This window comes from Arabidopsis thaliana (genome assembly GCF_000001735.4).
Source record: "Arabidopsis thaliana chromosome 1 sequence".
NCBI classification, from domain to species: Eukaryota; Viridiplantae; Streptophyta; class Magnoliopsida; order Brassicales; family Brassicaceae; genus Arabidopsis; species Arabidopsis thaliana.
The window spans coordinates 28,143,618-28,161,540 of NC_003070.9; the positions used below are offsets into that span (position 1 = coordinate 28,143,618).

Below are 17,923 nucleotides of genomic sequence, written 5' to 3' on the forward strand. Positions count from 1 at the left end.
CACCTTTCTTCTTCTACGAATCTCAAGTTATGATCAACAGACGACTCGCTTCTTTCTTCAAAACAGTGAGTCATATACTTGCTTCTTAACTTCTTAATTAGTGTCCGCATCAAAAATGTCATGAGCCTAACCATTGATGCAAACATTTATAATAACAATACTTATGTGTGTCCGATTCAACGCCCAATAATCTCTAAAATACAAAAGAAGAAGTAGTCTTAAAATTCTAGAAACAGAAGTCGCGACGAAAATCTCAGTATTTAAAACAAACGTGCCTAAACAAATAGAGATAATCATTCAGATATAATGCAAAAAGACAAAAGAGAGTTGAATTAAATCACGTGGAAAACAAGGAACACGACAAAGCAGAACAGTCTCACTATTCCCGCGTTAGCCACTCAATACAATCCGCCACGTGTCCCATCTTCACGCGCCAGTCAGCGTTGATCTTCTTCCTCACTTGCCACTTCCACTTCTTCATATATAAATCCCACACAGCCGCAAATTCGAAATCAACCAGATATAACAGAATTAACCTACACAACTGAAACTCGAGTTAAGAACCGGAAACAGAATCCAATTCAACCAAACCGAATCGAACCGAACCGGAGTTTTTATCCAATGGTGAAGCAAGCGATGAAGGAAGAGGAGAAGAAGAGAAACACGGCGATGCAGTCAAAGTACAAAGGAGTGAGGAAGAGGAAATGGGGAAAATGGGTATCGGAGATCAGACTTCCACACAGCAGAGAACGAATTTGGTTAGGCTCTTACGACACTCCCGAGAAGGCGGCGCGTGCTTTCGACGCCGCTCAATTTTGTCTCCGCGGCGGCGATGCTAATTTCAATTTCCCTAATAATCCACCGTCGATCTCCGTAGAAAAGTCGTTGACGCCTCCGGAGATTCAGGAAGCTGCTGCTAGATTCGCTAACACATTCCAAGACATTGTCAAGGGAGAAGAAGAATCGGGTTTAGTACCCGGATCCGAGATCCGACCAGAGTCTCCTTCTACATCTGCATCTGTTGCTACATCGACGGTGGATTATGATTTTTCGTTTTTGGATTTGCTTCCGATGAATTTCGGGTTTGATTCCTTCTCCGACGACTTCTCTGGCTTCTCCGGTGGTGATCGATTTACAGAGATTTTACCCATCGAAGATTACGGAGGAGAGAGTTTATTAGATGAATCTTTGATTCTTTGGGATTTTTGAATTCCCAAACATAATATTTTTTTAGAGCGAACTGTGAGATTTTCCTTGGAGTCATGGAGAAATCTGGAGATTTTTTGTAACACGGAGCTCCAATGACCCGGGAATTTCTTTCGTTTCGGATCCGAATTTGATGTGGATCATATTCACACCTATATTTTTTCATTTTTTTGTTGTAAAGAAAAATCGGATAAGATTCTAGTAATAAATGTTAAAAGTCCATTTCATTATTCTGAAGAATATCCTTCGAACACGATGAGTTTGGAAGATTATATTATCCGGCCCAAAATCTTATAGTTGGGCCTTAGTCATTAAACATTTTTCTCAGCCCATTGTTTTAAAAATTGATTTTCGTGATAAAGTAGTTAACTTAAGTGAAGTACGAAGGTTCCCTTGGCCTAATTAAAACACAAGGGGGTTTCTATAAATGAAATATGATAAAATATCTTCCAAGCATTTCGATAGTATTGATGACAATTACAAAGTTCAACATCAATAAGTCAAGAAATTAGGATTGGAAATCAAGGAAGAGAAACGGTCTTCAAAGAAAATAGAATTGAATCGAGAAAAATATCAGTAATCGGAAAAAAAAATGAAAAAAAATTGGGGTGGATAAGATTCCCATCATTTTCAAATTGCCACCTGATTTTCGGCTTAAATAAGAAAAACCATCACTTTCAATATAAACCACTATTTCATTCGAGACAAAATAAAAAAGAAAAAATAAAAACCACTAGCTAAACTAATACTAATAATCTAGGTGCTAATAAATACTAGAAAACAATCCACATTTCAAGTATAGATGAATTGGTCTATTAATATAAAATACGGTGAATTAAAAAATAACACAATTAAATTTACATAAAATTTAAAAATATATATCAGGTACATCACAGAATATATTTTTACATTAGAGAAAGTCTTGGATTCCCAATAATATAAAACAAAATATCAGAAAAAGACATTTGAATTCTTGATGTGGGTCCTCACGGTCCTACCACACTCCAATGAAATGCTTAAAAAAAAAGAAGAAAAGGAATCATTACATAAGAAAAGAAAAAATAATATCTGAGCCTGCTCATATCAATAATTGTGTATATATAGAATTATATAGATGATGTCGATAAAAGAAACCAAACAAGATAAATAAATACAAAAATAATAATGGTGATGGTGGGCCGTTCTATAAACTTCAATCATTAATCATAGCACACAAAATTCCAAACTTGAGAAATATAATCAGTGGGCTAAACTCTAAAGTCTCTCTACCTTTCTCCATCTCCTTCTTCTTCTTCTATCAGATTCTTTCTTTCCTATTACCTTTGCCTTCTTCTTCTTCCTTTCCTCTTTCTCTATCTTCCTCTCAATTCTTTTACTGTTTATTTTCTTTGTAATCAACAACAGTTTAACTCTTCTTCTTCTTTTCTTTATCAAGAACAGTAGTTTCTCAATTCTTGATTATGATACTAAGCAAGAGACCTCATCTAATGATCCGTAAATTGTCTGAGATGTTGGTTCCAAGAAGCAGATCTGCTGCTATTAAACCGGAGGAGTACACGGCCAGTCCGAGAAGTCCGTTGGATTTGAACTTCCCCTCCCCGGTTCACTCGAAGCGGTTCGGTTCTGGTGGTGTCGGTTTGGGTATTGTTGCTGCGTTGGAGGAAACTAGCAACGGGATTAACCGGCATGATCCGGTTCGTTACTCCGGGAGATTCAGGTGCCCGGAGATTGATCTGTCGGATGAGGAATACACTTATGTTACGAGCCCAAACGGGCCGACCAAAGTGTATTACAACGACGACGGGTTTGAATTGTCTGAAAATGATTATCGGAGAGTTCATAAACCGATGGTTACCGTCGATGAACCACCGGTTATTGAAAGACAGAGTGTTAGGGGTCCAACAGAGTTTCTGAGTTCGTGTTGCTTGTGTAAGAAGAAACTTCAAGGCAAAGACATATACATGTACAAGTAAGTTTCATCGCATTATTGCTTCTTGGATCTTTGTTAAATTGGAGACTAATTCAATATTTTATTGGTATTTTTTCTAGAAACTGATCCTTTTTTTTTTGGGTTGTGTGCAGAGGAGAGATGGGATTTTGTAGTGCCGAATGCAGATCAGTGCAAATAATGAATGACGAACGACAAGAGCAATGTAAAACGCAAGTTTCAAGAAACGCCGACGTTTTGAGCTCTCCTTACGCCGCCGGACAGAGATTATCTGCCGGAGTATTCGTATTTTAGGATGATCACAATTCACAATAATACGAAGAGAAGTATATTTTATTTATATATAAAAAAAAAAGTGATCATCATTCCATTTTACCTTAATAGAAGAAAAAAGGTTAGAAAATAACAAAAAAAAAAAAAGTGAAATTTTTGGTTAGGTTAAAAAGCACATTGTATAGAAGTTTGCTTTTTGTTAACTTTTAATACCGAGTAATGTTTATGGCTTTTCCTCGGAATCACATAAATCAATAATCATTTCGTGAAATAGCTTTGTAGAACAAGTATGTATGTATATATGCCAATTTCTCAATTCCCTGTATCCAAAACATTGAATCAATCAATTGAAAATGTAAGATTGTGCAATACACATGTCTTTTTTTGTTTTTTCCACAAGTCTAAAACTTTGTGGCTAGAAGACTTGTTTGAATATGTTTACACTTTTTGATCAAAAATACAAAGTCCTGTGGGTTTACTTCTGTTTTATTTTAAAGAAAACGTTACCAATCAAAATATTTATAGAGGTATAAAATTAAAATTACGTTCAAAAATGTAATGTGTTGCTAATTTGCTATTACTCGAGTTCAGTTTCTTAATTACAAACAACTTAAATTATCTTTCAAAAAATAATAGAGAACGCGTACTATCATTTTAATGAAGAAACCAAAATAACGTTTTAATAAATTTAAGACTTGAAGAAACACAATTATGAGTTTTAAATCATTATGATTCTTAGTGCAATGTATGCACGTGGGCCCTTAAATATGCAACTTGTTGTATCCTGGCCCGTTGTCAGAAATTAATAAAAGATCCTTTTCCCCAACTAAAAAAACAATGATATTTTGGTAAAAACTTTAGTCCCTACCATTTTGAACAACTTTGATTAGATGAAGTCCGGGGCCGATTCTGTCCGATCCAAATTACGTAGTCTTGGCGATTTGTTAATGCTGAAAAATTCAGTTATTTTTTTCCAAATCGGATAAAATTGGATCTTAGGTTCTTCGGGCTTATTAATCATAACGAATTTCGGACCAGTCTTTGGACCAAATTTACGTTTTGTTAGTTGGATGATCATTGTTCAAGACCGAACAAATCATTGTTCAAGACCGAACGAAAAAAAGTTATCGTGGGTCAGAATTCCCGTGGCCTACCAAGCCTGGTCTGATCTACTCCACTTATTGGATATTTATGAAGCTCTTTTTATTATGGACTTCGGATATTTTACAAAGTTATAACTAGTATTTTGGGAAAAACAAAATTGTAACTGGCTTGGTATTTTAACCAAAAATAGTCTACATAGTTTGTGCCATGTATTTAACAACAAAACGAAAATGCTAATACTATAATGGATAGATAGGTTAAAACGTATTTTGAACAATAGCAGACTTGTTAAAGAAAATCTTTCACACGACAATACTTGATAGAAAATCATCATTTTTTAGACATTTCTTTATTTTCGAGAATGCTTTAAGTATTTCTGTTCCTTAACTGTAAGCTTCAGCTCTCAATAAGTGACGAACAAACAATCGGATTAAATAAACTTGGATTATATTAATGGCCATCAACACAAAAACACAAGTGATGTTTCTTACAAAAGTTGCAAGCTAATGTTGAGATCGGCAGAGGAAAGGGTTATACACACTGGCTAAAACTTAAACCCCAGAAGCAAACATTGAACACTATTGATATTGATTTCATACAAATATAATGAGTTTTCGGGGGAGTTAAACAAACAAAACTACTAGGGGTGAAATTAATCTATAGAAAAAATGAACAGAGGAGCAGCTTGATATTTGTAACGATGGAGCATCAGAAGAATCTTACAAGAAGGTCTCTCAAGTTGTGCCTTCTGGGTCGGACAGGCTCGAAGTTTACCGTGAACTGAGCCAAGCTGGGTTAGTAGGCTTGGAAGACGCTTCAGCTGAACCGTCTATTTGGTATGGTGCCTTTGATGTGATCCTGTTAAAGGTTTACGAGTAGGATATTGAGAAATTCGCTTAACAAGAACTTATGGAATAACAAGATATTATGTTTTCATTAAAATGCATTACCTATCCTTCCTCTTCTCAAGGAACCGATGAAGTGAAGCTCTTCTTGCAATCGGGAGTTCTACAAATCAAAAAGAGAGAAAGTTAGAGAAATAGGACTAAGCCAAGCTCAGAGATGGTTGAACCAAAAGAGGCTGAGATCAATTACCGCAGGCTAAAGAGGCCGGGTTAGGCTGAATTGGCTCTTGTGCTGCGGTTTTTGCAGGACTACAAACAGGATTTGGGCTAGAAGCAATCTCTTTTTGAGAATAAGCACTATGGTTATTGTTTACTTCAGCTGTGAAACATGTGAAGCTTTTGGCACTTCCTTTGTTAGCCAAATCAATGACTTCTTTAGCTTTCTCAGCAGAAAAATCATCAAACACCATAACTCGACCACCGTAGAATATAGTCAACGGAGCAGATTGAGACTCTGGCTTCACAGATCTGTTCAAAATCACACAAAAATTAGTTAAACTGATGAAACATAGCTTACTATATGAGACGATTCTTTTCACTATATACATATAAACACATACTTAGTAGTCTCTTTGATCATCTGTACATCTTCTTTGGTCCCAGAGGAAGAGGAAGAAGAAAAGCTTGATTGTCTCGGAAACATAGTCTTCGGTTTAATGTCTTCTTGACCAGCAGAAGAATCCATTCCTGAAGCTTCACAAGGGAACAGATTCATCATTGTAGGCTGACGTGAACCTCCTGCGAAAATTGATCCAAAAGTAAAGATTATTATCATTCACCAATCTCTCAAACAACTGCAAAACAAAATCTACTTAATGACTAAACCAGGCCTATGGCTTTAGAGGATTATGCTTAAACCAAACACAGAACCATCTCCACAAATTCATACACATACATACATATATAGAAATTGATTCAAAATCCATTAATCATCGATTCTCTACAACGATTCAATTTCCAGACAACATGTAATCGATTCATAATTCGTAATTCGCAACAGGAAACTCAAAATTCGCAGAAACGAAATGAACAGATCTAAAAGAGAAAGGTTGATTACCATTAACGTCGGGCTTGCATGTCATCCCTAAGCTCAGATCTCCAAAACTACCCTTCTCCTTCAGGTAACGACTCAATCGAGTACATGTTTGTGAAAAGCTCGGTTTACGACCAGAGAAGTCCCAACACTCGGCAGAAAAACTCGACATCGTTGAAACCGAAATTGAAATCGTTTCGATTGAGAAATTGGAGCAAAAGGATCTTCCTTCCTGAGTTGTTGAATTTTCTCGAATCTTATAAAAAAACTTAGGGTTCTTGTTTATCTTTCTCTGCCAAGTGCGTTTTGTCACGAGGAAGAAATGGAGGACCTCTTTATTACTTTTTTTTCGCTGGTTGCAGATACGGAAATTAGTAAAATATACTCTTATAGTATTAATTAACATAGAGACATTTAAAACACGTGTTTTAATTTAATGTTTTAACGGCAGACCACTGTTTCAGATCACCACCGTCACCCACGTCCCCACGCTTCACACTTGAAATAACCATTTCACCCTCTTACTACTCCTGTTTTTACCATTTTACCCTTACAAGATGTTCAAATAAAATAAAAAATTATGAAAACGTAAAATCCTAAAATTAATTAGTTCAAACAAATCAATGTTCAGATGAAATTTGATTATGATAGTCTTTCAGTTATACCATTTAGTTGGTTCATATATCCTTTTTTTTAAGATGAATCTCTTGGCATTAATTTATGTATTTTTAGCACTATTAATTAGTCTACTATTTTAATCTCATAGACCGGCGTGATATTTTAGCACTCAAAGAGAATTAACGGTATGATTTGGGGGAAAAAAGAGGATTAACGGCGTTAGATAGAGGGAACACGGTGTGGGTCTTACATAACCAAAACTCCACCACCAATGCAAATTTGATCCATAAATCACGTTTTGTATTTTCCCTTTTATTAATTTTTTTTTAGTGTTTTATTTATGACAACAGTAATAAATAATTACAAAAAGCGGGAAGAGCACGTCTCCTCCATGAATCGCGACCTTACACGTGTCTAACTTAACTGCCCACATTTGAGAGAATTTTTCTTGTTGGTGTCGTAGTCAGAGTAATCACCTGTTACGCGGCTTATATAGCAGCTGTGTTCTCCTACGCACAATAGCCGTTGATCCTATCACTCTGTCTTTTATTCTCTTGTTATTATCCCATGCGTTTGTTAGGAACACACAAATAAGTTTGATTTTCTTTTATAACGTAACGTCCAACTTGTTATTTTATTGACTTGGATTGTAGTAATTGCTAACTCATTACAGGTACATCGAGATAACGTAAGGTTCATAGAGTGGCTCGTGAGAAAATAAGGATGATTGGTTAATTTGGTTTTTAACTGTTTTATAAACATCTTCACAAAATTTTATACATCACAAACATATCCATAAGAAACAAAATCAGAAGAAGCTGCAGGTACATACAATTACAAGGAAGAGGGGTCACAAGAAGAACCCAGAGCGCATAAAGACATCAAAGTCTGGATATTATTTAGAGTATGCAACCAAAAAGAAGAAGGCAAGTGGGGTGGTCACAAAAATGCAAGATAGAGGTCACAAGAAGAATAGAAGAACATAAGCTAATTAAGGAATAGTACTCTATATTCCTGTTTTTACTGTAGAAACTTTATCTACTTATGGCTCTCTTATACAAGGCTGATTGATACCCTTTTAGCCATGTTTTTATACTTGCTCTTGGTTTTCACAGCTGATTCATTCCTCTTCTTTCTTTCACATATTTAACAGAAAATAAGCTTACATATGAAAGTGGTAAAACATTGGGCCCTTGGAATATATTTTTTTAGTTTTTACCTTTCAAAAGATGATTTAGTTACTCTCTATATATGTAATTAACAAAGGGAAAACTGTCAAGAGCTACTAAATTTAAAATTGAGAATTGATTTGGCATTTTTTGAGATTTCATGTTAAACAATAGAAATGTAAAGACTACAAAGATTTCCAATAAGAAGGTATCACAAGAAACAGAATTTTAATGGCGAATCCAAACTCTGATATCTCTAGCACGTTTTAGCTCCTGTCCAAGTCTTTGGCTCATCAGATCTTGATCCTAAGAAACTTAGCTTAGCTCTTGGTAGTTGAACAAACTCTGTTGATTCCCTCGACGTAACACTAGCATAACATGGGAAACTTCTTGTAAAACACTGCACATAATTTAAACACTCAGCTTCATAACAAATTCTTAGTCCATCCCAAATCATTTTAGAGCATTTCTGGACCGACAATACTTCAAAGGGAACTTGCACAAACTTCCAATTCATTATTGCCAATGATCCATCTCAGCCAAAGTAATAAATATAGAAAGGTCAAAAGAGTTAACTGTCCTTCAATTCCTCTAAGAATCTGATGATACACAAATGTACAATGGATGTAACTTTTTACCTTACAGCAAGTTATACAATCAGGTTTGGAGTACAAGCAACTGCTTTCGCTTTCACTTGTAAGGAGCAAAAATGATGCTGGAGTTATGACCACCAAACCCGAATGAATTTGACAAGGCTGCTTTAATGTCCAGTCTCTCCTTCTTAGGACCCACCAGCAGCTTTGTATCCTGCTCCAATTTCATTTCACAGTACGATTATTAAAACTCCCAAGAGTTTTTTTTTACGAACATTAAAAGGTCTTTGTATAGGTATTGAACTCATATGAAACTAACATACCACTCCACTGTCTGGATTCTCGAGGTTGATATTTGGATGAACCCATCCGGTCCGTATCGCCTGTAGATAGCAACAGAATATTAACATTAAAAATGCGAAGATTGCACATAATTTCGCTCTATGCTAAAACTTGGTTTCAACAACACTTCCTTCCTTGTAGATACACCGAGTCAAATGAGTTACCTGCACAGTTGCAACAGCCTCCACGGCCCCAGCAGCTCCCAGCAAGTGTCCAATCATAGATTTTGTGGAATTTACCTTAAGCTGCCACATCGAGAAAGATCAAGAAAAGCACATAAAAAGGCACTTCGGAATTTTGTAACAAAGAACTGAAGCTACCTCAGGATTTTGGCCAAAACAGTGAGCAAGGGCTTGGTATTCCTTAATATCTCCAGCATGCGTTGAGGTTGCATGTGCATTTATGTAATTTATTTGTTCCTTGGAAATCCCAGCACTAGCTAACGCTCTCTCAATACAGAGAATAACACCAGCCCCTGCGGATTTAAGAAAAATGGGATAATGACAAAAAAATTATAGAAAAAAGAGATTTCAAATTTGTAGTTGACTAGCAGACTAATATAAATTAGGGGAAAATGAAACTACCATCAGGGTGAGGCTCGGTCATGTGATAGGCATCACATGTGAAACTCCCACCGAGGAACTCTGCGTAGATAGTTGCACCTCTTTTCTGAAAGAAAAGCAGAATACTTATGTTCTCACAACTCGTTCCATAGCAAGCAATAAAAAAAGCTTTGGATATAAGTTTCTTTTGTGATTTAAAAATGGGAAACAAGAAATGACAGAAAGAACGAATAAGTTATATACCTTAGCATGCTCGAGTTCTTCCAAAAGTAGAACTCCAGCTCCCTCTCCCATCACGAAACCATCTCGATTCTGTCATGCAATCAAGACCAGGTTAACAAAACAAGAAGAATTTCCAAACATAATACGCACGTTTCCTCACACTTTCTTTCCTACAACATTACAATGTAAGGGAAATTCCTGTTGGCAAAAACTCGATACAGTGTTTCTAGCATCCACCAAGATTAAAACAAAACCATAGAAGGGTACTAAAACATGCAAGTAACAAAAGGAATAGAAGACAAGACACGAAATTGTTTAAACTTACGGTATCCCAAGGACGTGAAGCTTTTGTGGGATCATTATTCCTTTGTGAAAGAGCCCGGCATGCAACAAAACCTCCCAACCCTGCATTGGTACACATACGATACGATTTCACGTCGCTTAAATTTCAAGAATAGATGGGACAATGTAAAATATAAGAGAACGAGTTAGCACCTATTGGAATAATAACTGCATCTGAGCCACCACAGAGCATTACATCCTGAAAAGTTTAGTGGAAAGACAAACAGTCTATAAGTAGAAACAGAGGAAGTCTACCAAACTGTCGAATTTCCAAGTGTATGGAGGATACTTACAGCTTCACCTTTAATAATGTGGTTTGCTGAATTCAGAATGCAAAAGTTGCTTGTGGCACAAGCAGTTGAAATAGAATAGTTTGGCCCCATCCATCCCTGATACATGACCACAAAATAAAAAGGGTCAGTACTAAATTGCTGGTGGTCATCCATAATATATTAAGAGCATTTCAAATTTAATCAGACCAGATCCATGGCAAGCATAGCAGAACCCATGTTTGTTGTCGCAAAAGGTACACAAAAAGGATTCATCTTCTTGTAAGAGATTCTCAGAGCTTCAATAGCATCGTAAAAGACCTGTATTATTATAAGATTATTAGAAATGCAACGATTCGCAACAGACTTCCTAATTTTTAGATTCAATATTCATGTGACTCTTTTGTTAGTGAAAGCATGGTTAAATGAAGGAACAATCAGGCGAGATACTGAACAGAAACCTTAAAATGAAACTGTTTTCATACTTTCTATACATTCAAGCCCGGGCTCGAGAAAGTACCTTCATTCCTCCCATTGCCGAGCCAATCAAAACTCCACATTTGGTTTTGTCAAACTCTGCCATTACTTCATCAGTAACCCCACCATCAGCCAAAGCTTTCTTACCAGCTGTGAGAAGATAGAGCATGAATTTGTCCATCCTTTTAGAAAGTTTTGGAGCAACCCATCCTTCAGTCGAGAAGCTTTTGATCTCTCCCGCAATTCGCTTGACAAAGGTAAAACAAAGAAAGATATTCTAGTACACACAAAAGCAAACGGAGAAATTCCGCACACCAAAAAGCTTCCAAGAGATCCTGATATAAATAATACGTACCGTAGGAAATTCAGAACAATCAAAATTTTCAATCTGGCTAATACCACTGTTGCCTTGTAGCAAATTCTCATAGAAGGTATGTGGGTCATGACCCAATGATGTTTCAACTCCCATGCCTGTCACTACAACTCGACGCTGCTCCGTAGGTGGTTTCTTGTTAACCGCAGCTTCCTTTTCCATCTCCATCACTGCCATGGCTCCACCTAAAACCCACAAAGCCAGTTGATGGTAGATAAACTTAATCAGCTACTATCCACAAACCACATCTCAATAGCAAGATAAACAAAAGAATCACAGCCAACTTCAAAATTTAGATATAAAAGTTCACTGCCATTTGGTCAGCTTTCGAAGCTCTGTATCATCTAGAGACTAACCTCACAGAGTTTGCTTTCATATGAAAGATGATAAAACATGGAATCACAATAAAAATTCAAACTTTCACATGTCAGCTGCTTCCCACTTCAACTTTACCTCTAAATTTCATCACTAACATAAACCCATAACAACATCGAACTATAAAAACTAAACCTTGCCACATAAAAACAAAACCCCAGATTGGAAGAGAAAATAAAAAAAGGAGATAAATGTAATACCGGAGCTAGCAGCACGATTCAATCTCCTCTGGTTTCGATTCAAAGAAACACTATTCGATCCAAAGAGAGAAGACAATGCATTGTTGTTGTTGTAGTGAGTACAAGGACCAAAATCCAAACAAGAAGTGACGAGAGCCTGAATGCTAGCGGATCCAGAAGCGACAGAGCATTTGCTAAGCTGCCTCCTTCGCCGACTCCGCCCACCAGATTGAAGAGCAACAGCCTGACGGCTATCTCCTCCACCGTGAGAGACGGACATGCAAGCAGCAACAAACCAGGTACATAACGGAGATGCGTAAGAGGAAGACGCACCCACCATGGCATAAAAAGGAAGAGGCTTTGAGAAGAACCCAGATGAGAGAACAAAGGAGAAAGCGAGAAATGGGTGAAGAGAAGAAGAGAGAATCTAGCAGAGAGAAGGCAAATGGGATTCACGAGAGATTTAAGAGAAATCGATCTGCGATCTCTCTCTTCTCTCTCTCTTTCAGGAAGCGTGCAGAGAGCTTCGATGCGTTAAATCGTGCGTGGAGACGCCAAAAATCCTTCTCTGAAACAAACAGACAGAGAGAGAGAGAGAGAGATACAACACTATACAAATACCAATCGACACTTCAAATCTCAATATTATCGATGACCATTAAATTTTATTTATTTTTATCTCAATCTCAATTTTGTAACTAAAAAATATATACTATAACCTTTTTATCTATTTTTGTTAAAGTTGATGATATTTTATCAAAAAATAGCCCCACTTTTCAAAACTAAAAAACAAAATATTCCTAACTTATTTTCTTTTATTAGGTTTAGTTTTCAAGTACAAATCACAAAATTGAAAACAGTAATTTCACAGAATGATAGGAAATCATAATTTATGTTGATGTAATGATATAATCAAAAAATAATTATACAGTAACGCTGCTGATTCAATATGTTCCACTACAATTTTTGTTACATACACAGATTTGGTGACCTCGGTTTAATCGAAGGAAGGACACTTGGAAAATCATTATTTTATTTTGGATTACTTGTTTTTTGTTTTTGTGGCAGTGAAGTGTTACAGACTTGGGATAGTGATATGGCAAAGGAGCGCCACTGTTTTTTTTTTTAACATTTATTACTCTCATGATTTTTTGAAGTGACTAATCTTCAGAAATACACGTATAAAGTACGTATTTTATACATGAGTTTACTAGTAGTAGTGTTCATAAATAGGAAGATCATCAAGTGGTCCGGTCCGGTGATGGTATTGGGAAGTAGATCCAGAAAGAAAAGAAGAAAAAACATTGATAAAAGTCATGGATTTGATACGTTAAAGCTGACTAATAAATATAATAGACCCCTCAAATTCATTAAATTCACACAATGAATGTCTCTTTTGACTTGTGTATAATCAAAAGTTTGATAGGATACACGTGATTTGTTTTTCCTACTGATCGAAACATTACACACATCAAGTAGCTCTAATATTGTATCAAACCAAGTTGTATTAGAGAATTGGTTTATGTTGGTTTGAAATCCAACCCAAGAGTTCAGGTTTTTTGTTTTGTTTTTAAGTGATGGAAATGGAATAAAAGAAAACAGAGGAAGCAGGAAAGAGGGGAGCAAGCGAATATGCATGGAAAGAGTCAAAGTGGGTAAGCTCTCTCATACCTAACATTCCATTTTCGCATCACCATTCCCAGCTAAACCAGCCTATTTTATGCACACATACATACTATCTCACACTTGTCGATTTCTGATTCGTTCGGTATGAGCCCATCAAAATCAACATTACTACTTCAATATCAAAGGAATTAGATAGATACACAAAGTGATACAAGTGTGTTCAGGTATTGCTGCTTATCCACTATCCATGAACACCTTTTGAAAGAAGCAAAGTTTTCACTTTCACCTGAAATCTAACTGATAAACGATTCAGAAGTGCATTTGTCTGATCACAATTCATAAGTGCATTTGTTACAAAAGCATATCAACTTTGCGTTCCATTCAAACAAAACAGAGATTGTATTAGTTCGTCTACACATAAACATTAACATGAAACAAAAGACCGATAATAGACAAGAAAAGTTTTTAAAAAAAATGGAGGCAGAGGAGTCTACTTGAAGAGTTGATCCAATGATATGTAAAACTCTTAACGCTTGGAGAATTGTGGGGCTTTACGCGCCTTCTTGAGCCCGGCCTTCTTTCTTTCAACCACTCTCGCATCTCTAGTGAGCAAACCTTCCTTCTTCAAAGGCGATCTGTGGTCTGCACTTACCTTCAGGAGTGCACGTGCGACTCCCAAGGTAATTGCTTGAGCTTGACCTGAGAGACCGCCTCCATGGGCTTTCACAAATATGTCGTAGCTATTCTCATATCCTAAAGTCACCAATGGTACTTTAACATACTGAAGCCACAATGGATTTCCCTGAAGGTACTCCTGAAAAAGGTTTACAATGATCATCATCAGCAATATACGTATGGATTCAAATCTTTCCCATTCACAACAAAACAGCTTGTCAAAACCCCCCAAACTTTTATCATAATCTCTCCTTGTTAACACTTTCTCAGCCACTTATCCTAAGTCTAAACAGCCTAGAATTTATCATATGAACTATTTGTTCAGAAATTTCTTCCAGTTTCACCTTAATCTATAACGTGCTGATGCAGCTCCCAGGTCACAAAGAACTACATACAGATAACGTCTGATCACAAGACTAATACCGATACAGTTTGATCACTTTCTCAGCCACTTATCCTAGTCTAAAGTCTAAATAGCCTAGAATTCATCATATAAACTATTTGTTCAGAGAGTTCTTCCAGTTTCAACTTAATCTGTAACGCGCTGATATAACTCATCTATCAAAAAGAAGTACATAAAGATACAGTTTGATCACAAGACTAGTATACCCTACATAACAGAGAATATCTTCATAAAGGTCAAGACTTTCTCTCCTACAAACTGCTACAATTTATACTACTAAATGCTTCAATCGATTACACACTATGCATGATGTCAGTCTCTTGCAGGTATCAGATATTCATATAAACCAAGAATATGTTCAAACGGGGGTAAGTGGACTGCTTTCATAGCTTTAGCTGTTAAAATACCAATTTCAAGTTCAAATCTTAATCTCATATGAGTAGTCAATTCTCAGCTGTATAAACTCCAAATTCAAGGCCTAAGCAAACACATCAAGCGACTAAGCAACAGTGTAAAAGCCAATAAGATAATGAAATTAGAAATAAATTTACCTTGGCATCACGATAGTTGATGATAACCTTCCCAGTACCTTCCTGAAGAACAACTCTAGCGATTGCGCACTTACGTCGTCCAGTGCCAATAATCTTCTGAGCAGCAAATCCTCCGGGAAGCCTCGATTTGACGTATTTCTTCAGTTCAACTATCTCCTCCTCCTCCGGTGGAGCAGATACCGTGGCGGTGATAGATAGAGAAGCGCGGCGTGCGGATTTCGCCGGTAATGCGAATACTGAATTCGCGCGGGGGAAGGAAATGGTGTTAGGTCTTTGAGAAACTTGGGAGGAGAACGAGAGTGAAGAGAGAGAAGAGGCGAGGTTCGTAATCGACGCCATTGTCGCTGAACGAAGAAGATAACGTCGAGCAAAGTGAAGCTGAGCTCAGGAGTTTCGTTGAACAGGTAAAAAGGAAGAAGATAACGAGCAGAGTGAAGATGAGATTAGGCACGGTCCCTCTCGCTTCATGAGCTTTCCAACTTATTGAATCGGCCCATTAGAGCCCATTAAAAACCTTCATTGGGCTTAACAAGGAGCTTGAAAACACAAATACTCTGTGTAGATTCGTTACATATGTTAACAAAAACAAAATGGTCAAAACAAAAATTTACATCACATCATTGTCATTTAGTTAATTTCCATGTTCTTTTGCCATCTACTCCAAATTACACGATTAAATGTGAAGCTTTAAATTCATCTGTGCGATAATCATATATTAAGGATCATATACTATAATCAGCATTCATGTTGATCAATCTGCAGATGTAGCACGAGAACAAGCTTATGACGATTTTTCACAAAGCGGAAGATTGGAGAATCAAATATTACAAGCAGATGCAAATTTTTTATAAGAATGTAAAAGTAGCTCTAAACATTAATTGTCAAAATAACAAAAATCGTAGACAATGTATAATAATAGTTTCAAAAACATTGTCAAAAAAACAGACTCAGATTCATCAAAAGATACTTTCCATTACAACAAGAAATTTGAAAACCGTAAACCAGTTGGCATGGCAGCAAAACTTGAATGCCCACCAAAGAAACTAGACCCATGATGTCTTTGTTCAAGACGAGGTCGAGCTGTTTCAGTCCTAGTCGCAGCTGGTCGATTAGGGACAGTAACACCACTATTGAGTTTCGATCTCGGATCAGAAGATGGCTTACCCATTCCATACAAAGGAACCAAAGTATCTTCCTTAACCAAAGCTTTACAAACAGGACAATGATTTGATTTAGAATGGTAATGGAGCCACTTGTAGAGACAAGGCCAACAGAACAAATGACCACATAGAGTCACGATCGGTTCTCTTGCCAATTCAAGACAGATATTGCATCCAAAGTTGTTTGATGCATCATCTTCTTCGTTCGTGATGGTGTTAATAGCCATTGTAAGATCTTTTTTCCTGCACACATGCAATGAAATTAACGAATGAGATGAAAAACTCTAAAACCCTTAAACGCGGTTTCATATAGAATTGATCAAACATGCAGAGAAATACAAAAATTTCACGTAGATTTGATTCAAAGTTTCGATTTTTACGAGAAGGGACAGCGTCTGAAAGATTTACCTCGGCGATGAGATAGAGGTTTCTGATGTACGATCGCAGAGATTAGAAGAGTCGGTGAAAGAAACTAGGAATACTGTTGTTTATATACTAACGGATTAACAAAACAAAAAAAAAAGGAAAAAAGTTGTTATTCTTCTTATGGCTGACCAAGCTTCCTTCATGTAATTATCAGATGATTTTTAAAGATTTAATAACATAATTTAAATAAAATTAGTTTATTTCCTTGGTTTCAATTCAAATTAAATGTCAGTTTTGACTTTTGACTAATAGTTTTGTTTACCAAAAATAATTATCGTTTTATGATTCTATACCTTTAAATTAAGTGAACGAATTACAGAATTTTAGTACTCGATCAAAAACAATACTAATACATATTGAACATTGCATTAAATTTTGTTTTATCCCTACCAAAATAAATAAATTAGTTTCATTGTTACTTGAAAAATGCCCAACCTAACGTTAAAACACGTAGTAGTGATTATTGTTTACAACATTTGTCCAATTATTAAAGTCAAACAATCCATAAACTGTTTACGCTAAAACTTGTGATTTTGACGGTTGCGGGATTCTAGATGATCATTGGTCACCTTGTACCCAAAGAAATCCTATTATATTATTTTGGAAAGTACATTTGAAATGTAACCTTAATTTTTGTAATTAATTACATGACAATGATATTAGAAAAATTTAATCAAAAACAAAATCTTTTAATGACGTTATTAAGGTTACCAAAATTCATTTAACGACAATATTCATTTCTTAATTATAGGGCTTATTGGATCTAAAGACGGGTCATCAAAGATTTTCTAAACTGAATCAAAATATACCGAATATTCAAATATTTATCTCTTACCAAATATAAACAAATAAGTTCGTAAAACAATTTAATATTTTATATACGAAATCAATTAAATCTTAATTACATAAAAATTAGCACAAAAAAAAAGTATTCAACAATTACAATTTTATCAAATCTCTCTGTTATATAAGTTTTGATAATATATTCGAATAAAGTGTAATATAACTTTTCAATTTGTACTCTTTAACTAATTTAAGCTAATTAATATATTTGTTAATCTTATACCTATCAAAACCGACTATCGTTTCTT

At 35.9% G+C, this 17,923-nt stretch overlaps 7 protein-coding genes across 10 annotated transcripts; 2 read left to right on the plus strand and 5 right to left on the minus strand.

Moving 5' to 3' along the window:
- Positions 1–233: 233 nt before the first annotated feature.
- On the plus strand, positions 234–1,441 carry ORA47 (Integrase-type DNA-binding superfamily protein). Its single transcript, NM_106151.3, has one exon. It carries the CDS (start codon positions 622–624, stop codon positions 1,207–1,209), a length of 588 nt encoding a protein of 195 aa, NP_177631.1. The 5' UTR covers positions 234–621; the 3' UTR covers positions 1,210–1,441.
- Positions 380–481, minus strand: AT1G74929 (uncharacterized protein; the record flags this gene model as incomplete). Its single annotated transcript, NM_001124129.1, has 1 exon — positions 380–481. One exon carries the CDS (start codon positions 479–481, stop codon positions 380–382), a length of 102 nt encoding a protein of 33 aa, NP_001117601.1.
- Positions 1,442–2,360: 919 nt separating the features above from the next.
- AT1G74940 (cyclin-dependent kinase, putative (DUF581)) lies at positions 2,361–3,868 on the plus strand. The gene is made up of 2 exons (NM_106152.4): positions 2,361–3,175; positions 3,289–3,868. The coding sequence occupies exons 1-2, from the start codon at positions 2,667–2,669 to the stop codon at positions 3,446–3,448; spliced, it is 669 nt and encodes a 222-aa protein (NP_565095.1). The 5' UTR covers positions 2,361–2,666; the 3' UTR covers positions 3,449–3,868.
- A 1,088-nt stretch (positions 3,869–4,956) lies between these two features.
- TIFY10B (TIFY domain/Divergent CCT motif family protein) lies at positions 4,957–6,829 on the minus strand. 2 transcript variants are annotated; one of them, NM_106153.4, is made up of 5 exons: positions 6,494–6,829; positions 5,997–6,174; positions 5,627–5,904; positions 5,482–5,539; positions 4,958–5,389 (listed from the first exon to the last, which is right to left on the minus strand). In NM_106153.4, the coding sequence occupies exons 1-5, from the start codon at positions 6,639–6,641 to the stop codon at positions 5,302–5,304; spliced, it is 750 nt and encodes a 249-aa protein (NP_565096.1). In that variant the 5' UTR covers positions 6,642–6,829; the 3' UTR covers positions 4,958–5,301. The 2 variants fall into 2 exon arrangements, with proteins under 2 accessions (NP_001322261.1, NP_565096.1); NM_001334673.1 differs by having other exon boundaries at positions 4,957–5,539; positions 6,494–6,827.
- A 1,473-nt stretch (positions 6,830–8,302) lies between these two features.
- On the minus strand, positions 8,303–12,733 carry FAB1 (fatty acid biosynthesis 1). Of its 3 annotated transcripts, NM_001198471.1 has the most exons (15): positions 12,575–12,642; positions 12,013–12,515; positions 11,420–11,622; positions 11,108–11,311; positions 10,798–10,908; positions 10,612–10,707; positions 10,472–10,517; positions 10,302–10,381; positions 9,998–10,066; positions 9,776–9,860; positions 9,512–9,666; positions 9,356–9,436; positions 9,173–9,232; positions 8,895–9,063; positions 8,307–8,624 (listed from the first exon to the last, which is right to left on the minus strand). In NM_001198471.1, the coding sequence occupies exons 2-14, from the start codon at positions 12,329–12,331 to the stop codon at positions 8,947–8,949; spliced, it is 1,626 nt and encodes a 541-aa protein (NP_001185400.1). In that variant the 5' UTR covers positions 12,332–12,515; positions 12,575–12,642; the 3' UTR covers positions 8,307–8,624; positions 8,895–8,946. The 3 variants fall into 3 exon arrangements, with proteins under 3 accessions (NP_849888.1, NP_001185400.1, NP_565097.1); NM_179557.4 differs by having other exon boundaries at positions 8,303–8,656; positions 12,013–12,733; NM_106154.4 differs by lacking the exon at positions 8,307–8,624 and having other exon boundaries at positions 8,636–9,063; positions 12,013–12,733.
- Positions 12,734–13,768: 1,035 nt separating this feature from the next.
- RPS9 (ribosomal protein S9) lies at positions 13,769–15,700 on the minus strand. Its single transcript, NM_106155.4, has 2 exons — positions 15,247–15,700; positions 13,769–14,431 (listed from the first exon to the last, which is right to left on the minus strand). The coding sequence occupies exons 1-2, from the start codon at positions 15,583–15,585 to the stop codon at positions 14,144–14,146; spliced, it is 627 nt and encodes a 208-aa protein (NP_177635.1). The 5' UTR covers positions 15,586–15,700; the 3' UTR covers positions 13,769–14,143.
- A 397-nt stretch (positions 15,701–16,097) lies between these two features.
- AT1G74990 (RING/U-box superfamily protein) lies at positions 16,098–16,893 on the minus strand. The gene is made up of 2 exons (NM_106156.3): positions 16,815–16,893; positions 16,098–16,649 (listed from the first exon to the last, which is right to left on the minus strand). The coding sequence occupies exon 2, from the start codon at positions 16,631–16,633 to the stop codon at positions 16,220–16,222; it is 414 nt and encodes a 137-aa protein (NP_177636.1). The 5' UTR covers positions 16,634–16,649; positions 16,815–16,893; the 3' UTR covers positions 16,098–16,219.
- Positions 16,894–17,923: the final 1,030 nt, after the last annotated feature.

Coding starts and splice junctions, on each gene's coding strand:
- TIFY10B (NM_106153.4), bottom strand. CDS start 6,641: ATGTCGAGTTTTTCTGCCGAGTGTTGGGACTTCTCTGGTCGTAAACCG. Junction 5,905..5,996: donor ATGATCAAAGAGACTACTAA/GTATGTGTTTAT, acceptor GATTTTGAACAG/ATCTGTGAAGCCAGAGTCTC. Junction 5,540..5,626: donor CCCGGCCTCTTTAGCCTGCG/GTAATTGATCTC, acceptor TTTGATTTGTAG/AACTCCCGATTGCAAGAAGA.
- AT1G74990 (NM_106156.3), bottom strand. CDS start 16,633: ATGGCTATTAACACCATCACGAACGAAGAAGATGATGCATCAAACAAC.
- RPS9 (NM_106155.4), bottom strand. CDS start 15,585: ATGGCGTCGATTACGAACCTCGCCTCTTCTCTCTCTTCACTCTCGTTC. Junction 14,432..15,246: donor TCAACTATCGTGATGCCAAG/GTAAATTTATTT, acceptor AACCTTTTTCAG/GAGTACCTTCAGGGAAATCC.
- FAB1 (NM_179557.4), bottom strand. CDS start 12,331: ATGGTGGGTGCGTCTTCCTCTTACGCATCTCCGTTATGTACCTGGTTT. Junction 10,909..11,107: donor CGGCAATGGGAGGAATGAAG/GTACTTTCTCGA, acceptor ATAATAATACAG/GTCTTTTACGATGCTATTGA. Junction 9,233..9,355: donor AGGCTGTTGCAACTGTGCAG/GTAACTCATTTG, acceptor TGCTATCTACAG/GCGATACGGACCGGATGGGT.
- AT1G74940 (NM_106152.4), top strand. CDS start 2,667: ATGATACTAAGCAAGAGACCTCATCTAATGATCCGTAAATTGTCTGAG. Junction 3,176..3,288: donor AAAGACATATACATGTACAA/GTAAGTTTCATC, acceptor GGTTGTGTGCAG/AGGAGAGATGGGATTTTGTA.
- ORA47 (NM_106151.3), top strand. CDS start 622: ATGGTGAAGCAAGCGATGAAGGAAGAGGAGAAGAAGAGAAACACGGCG.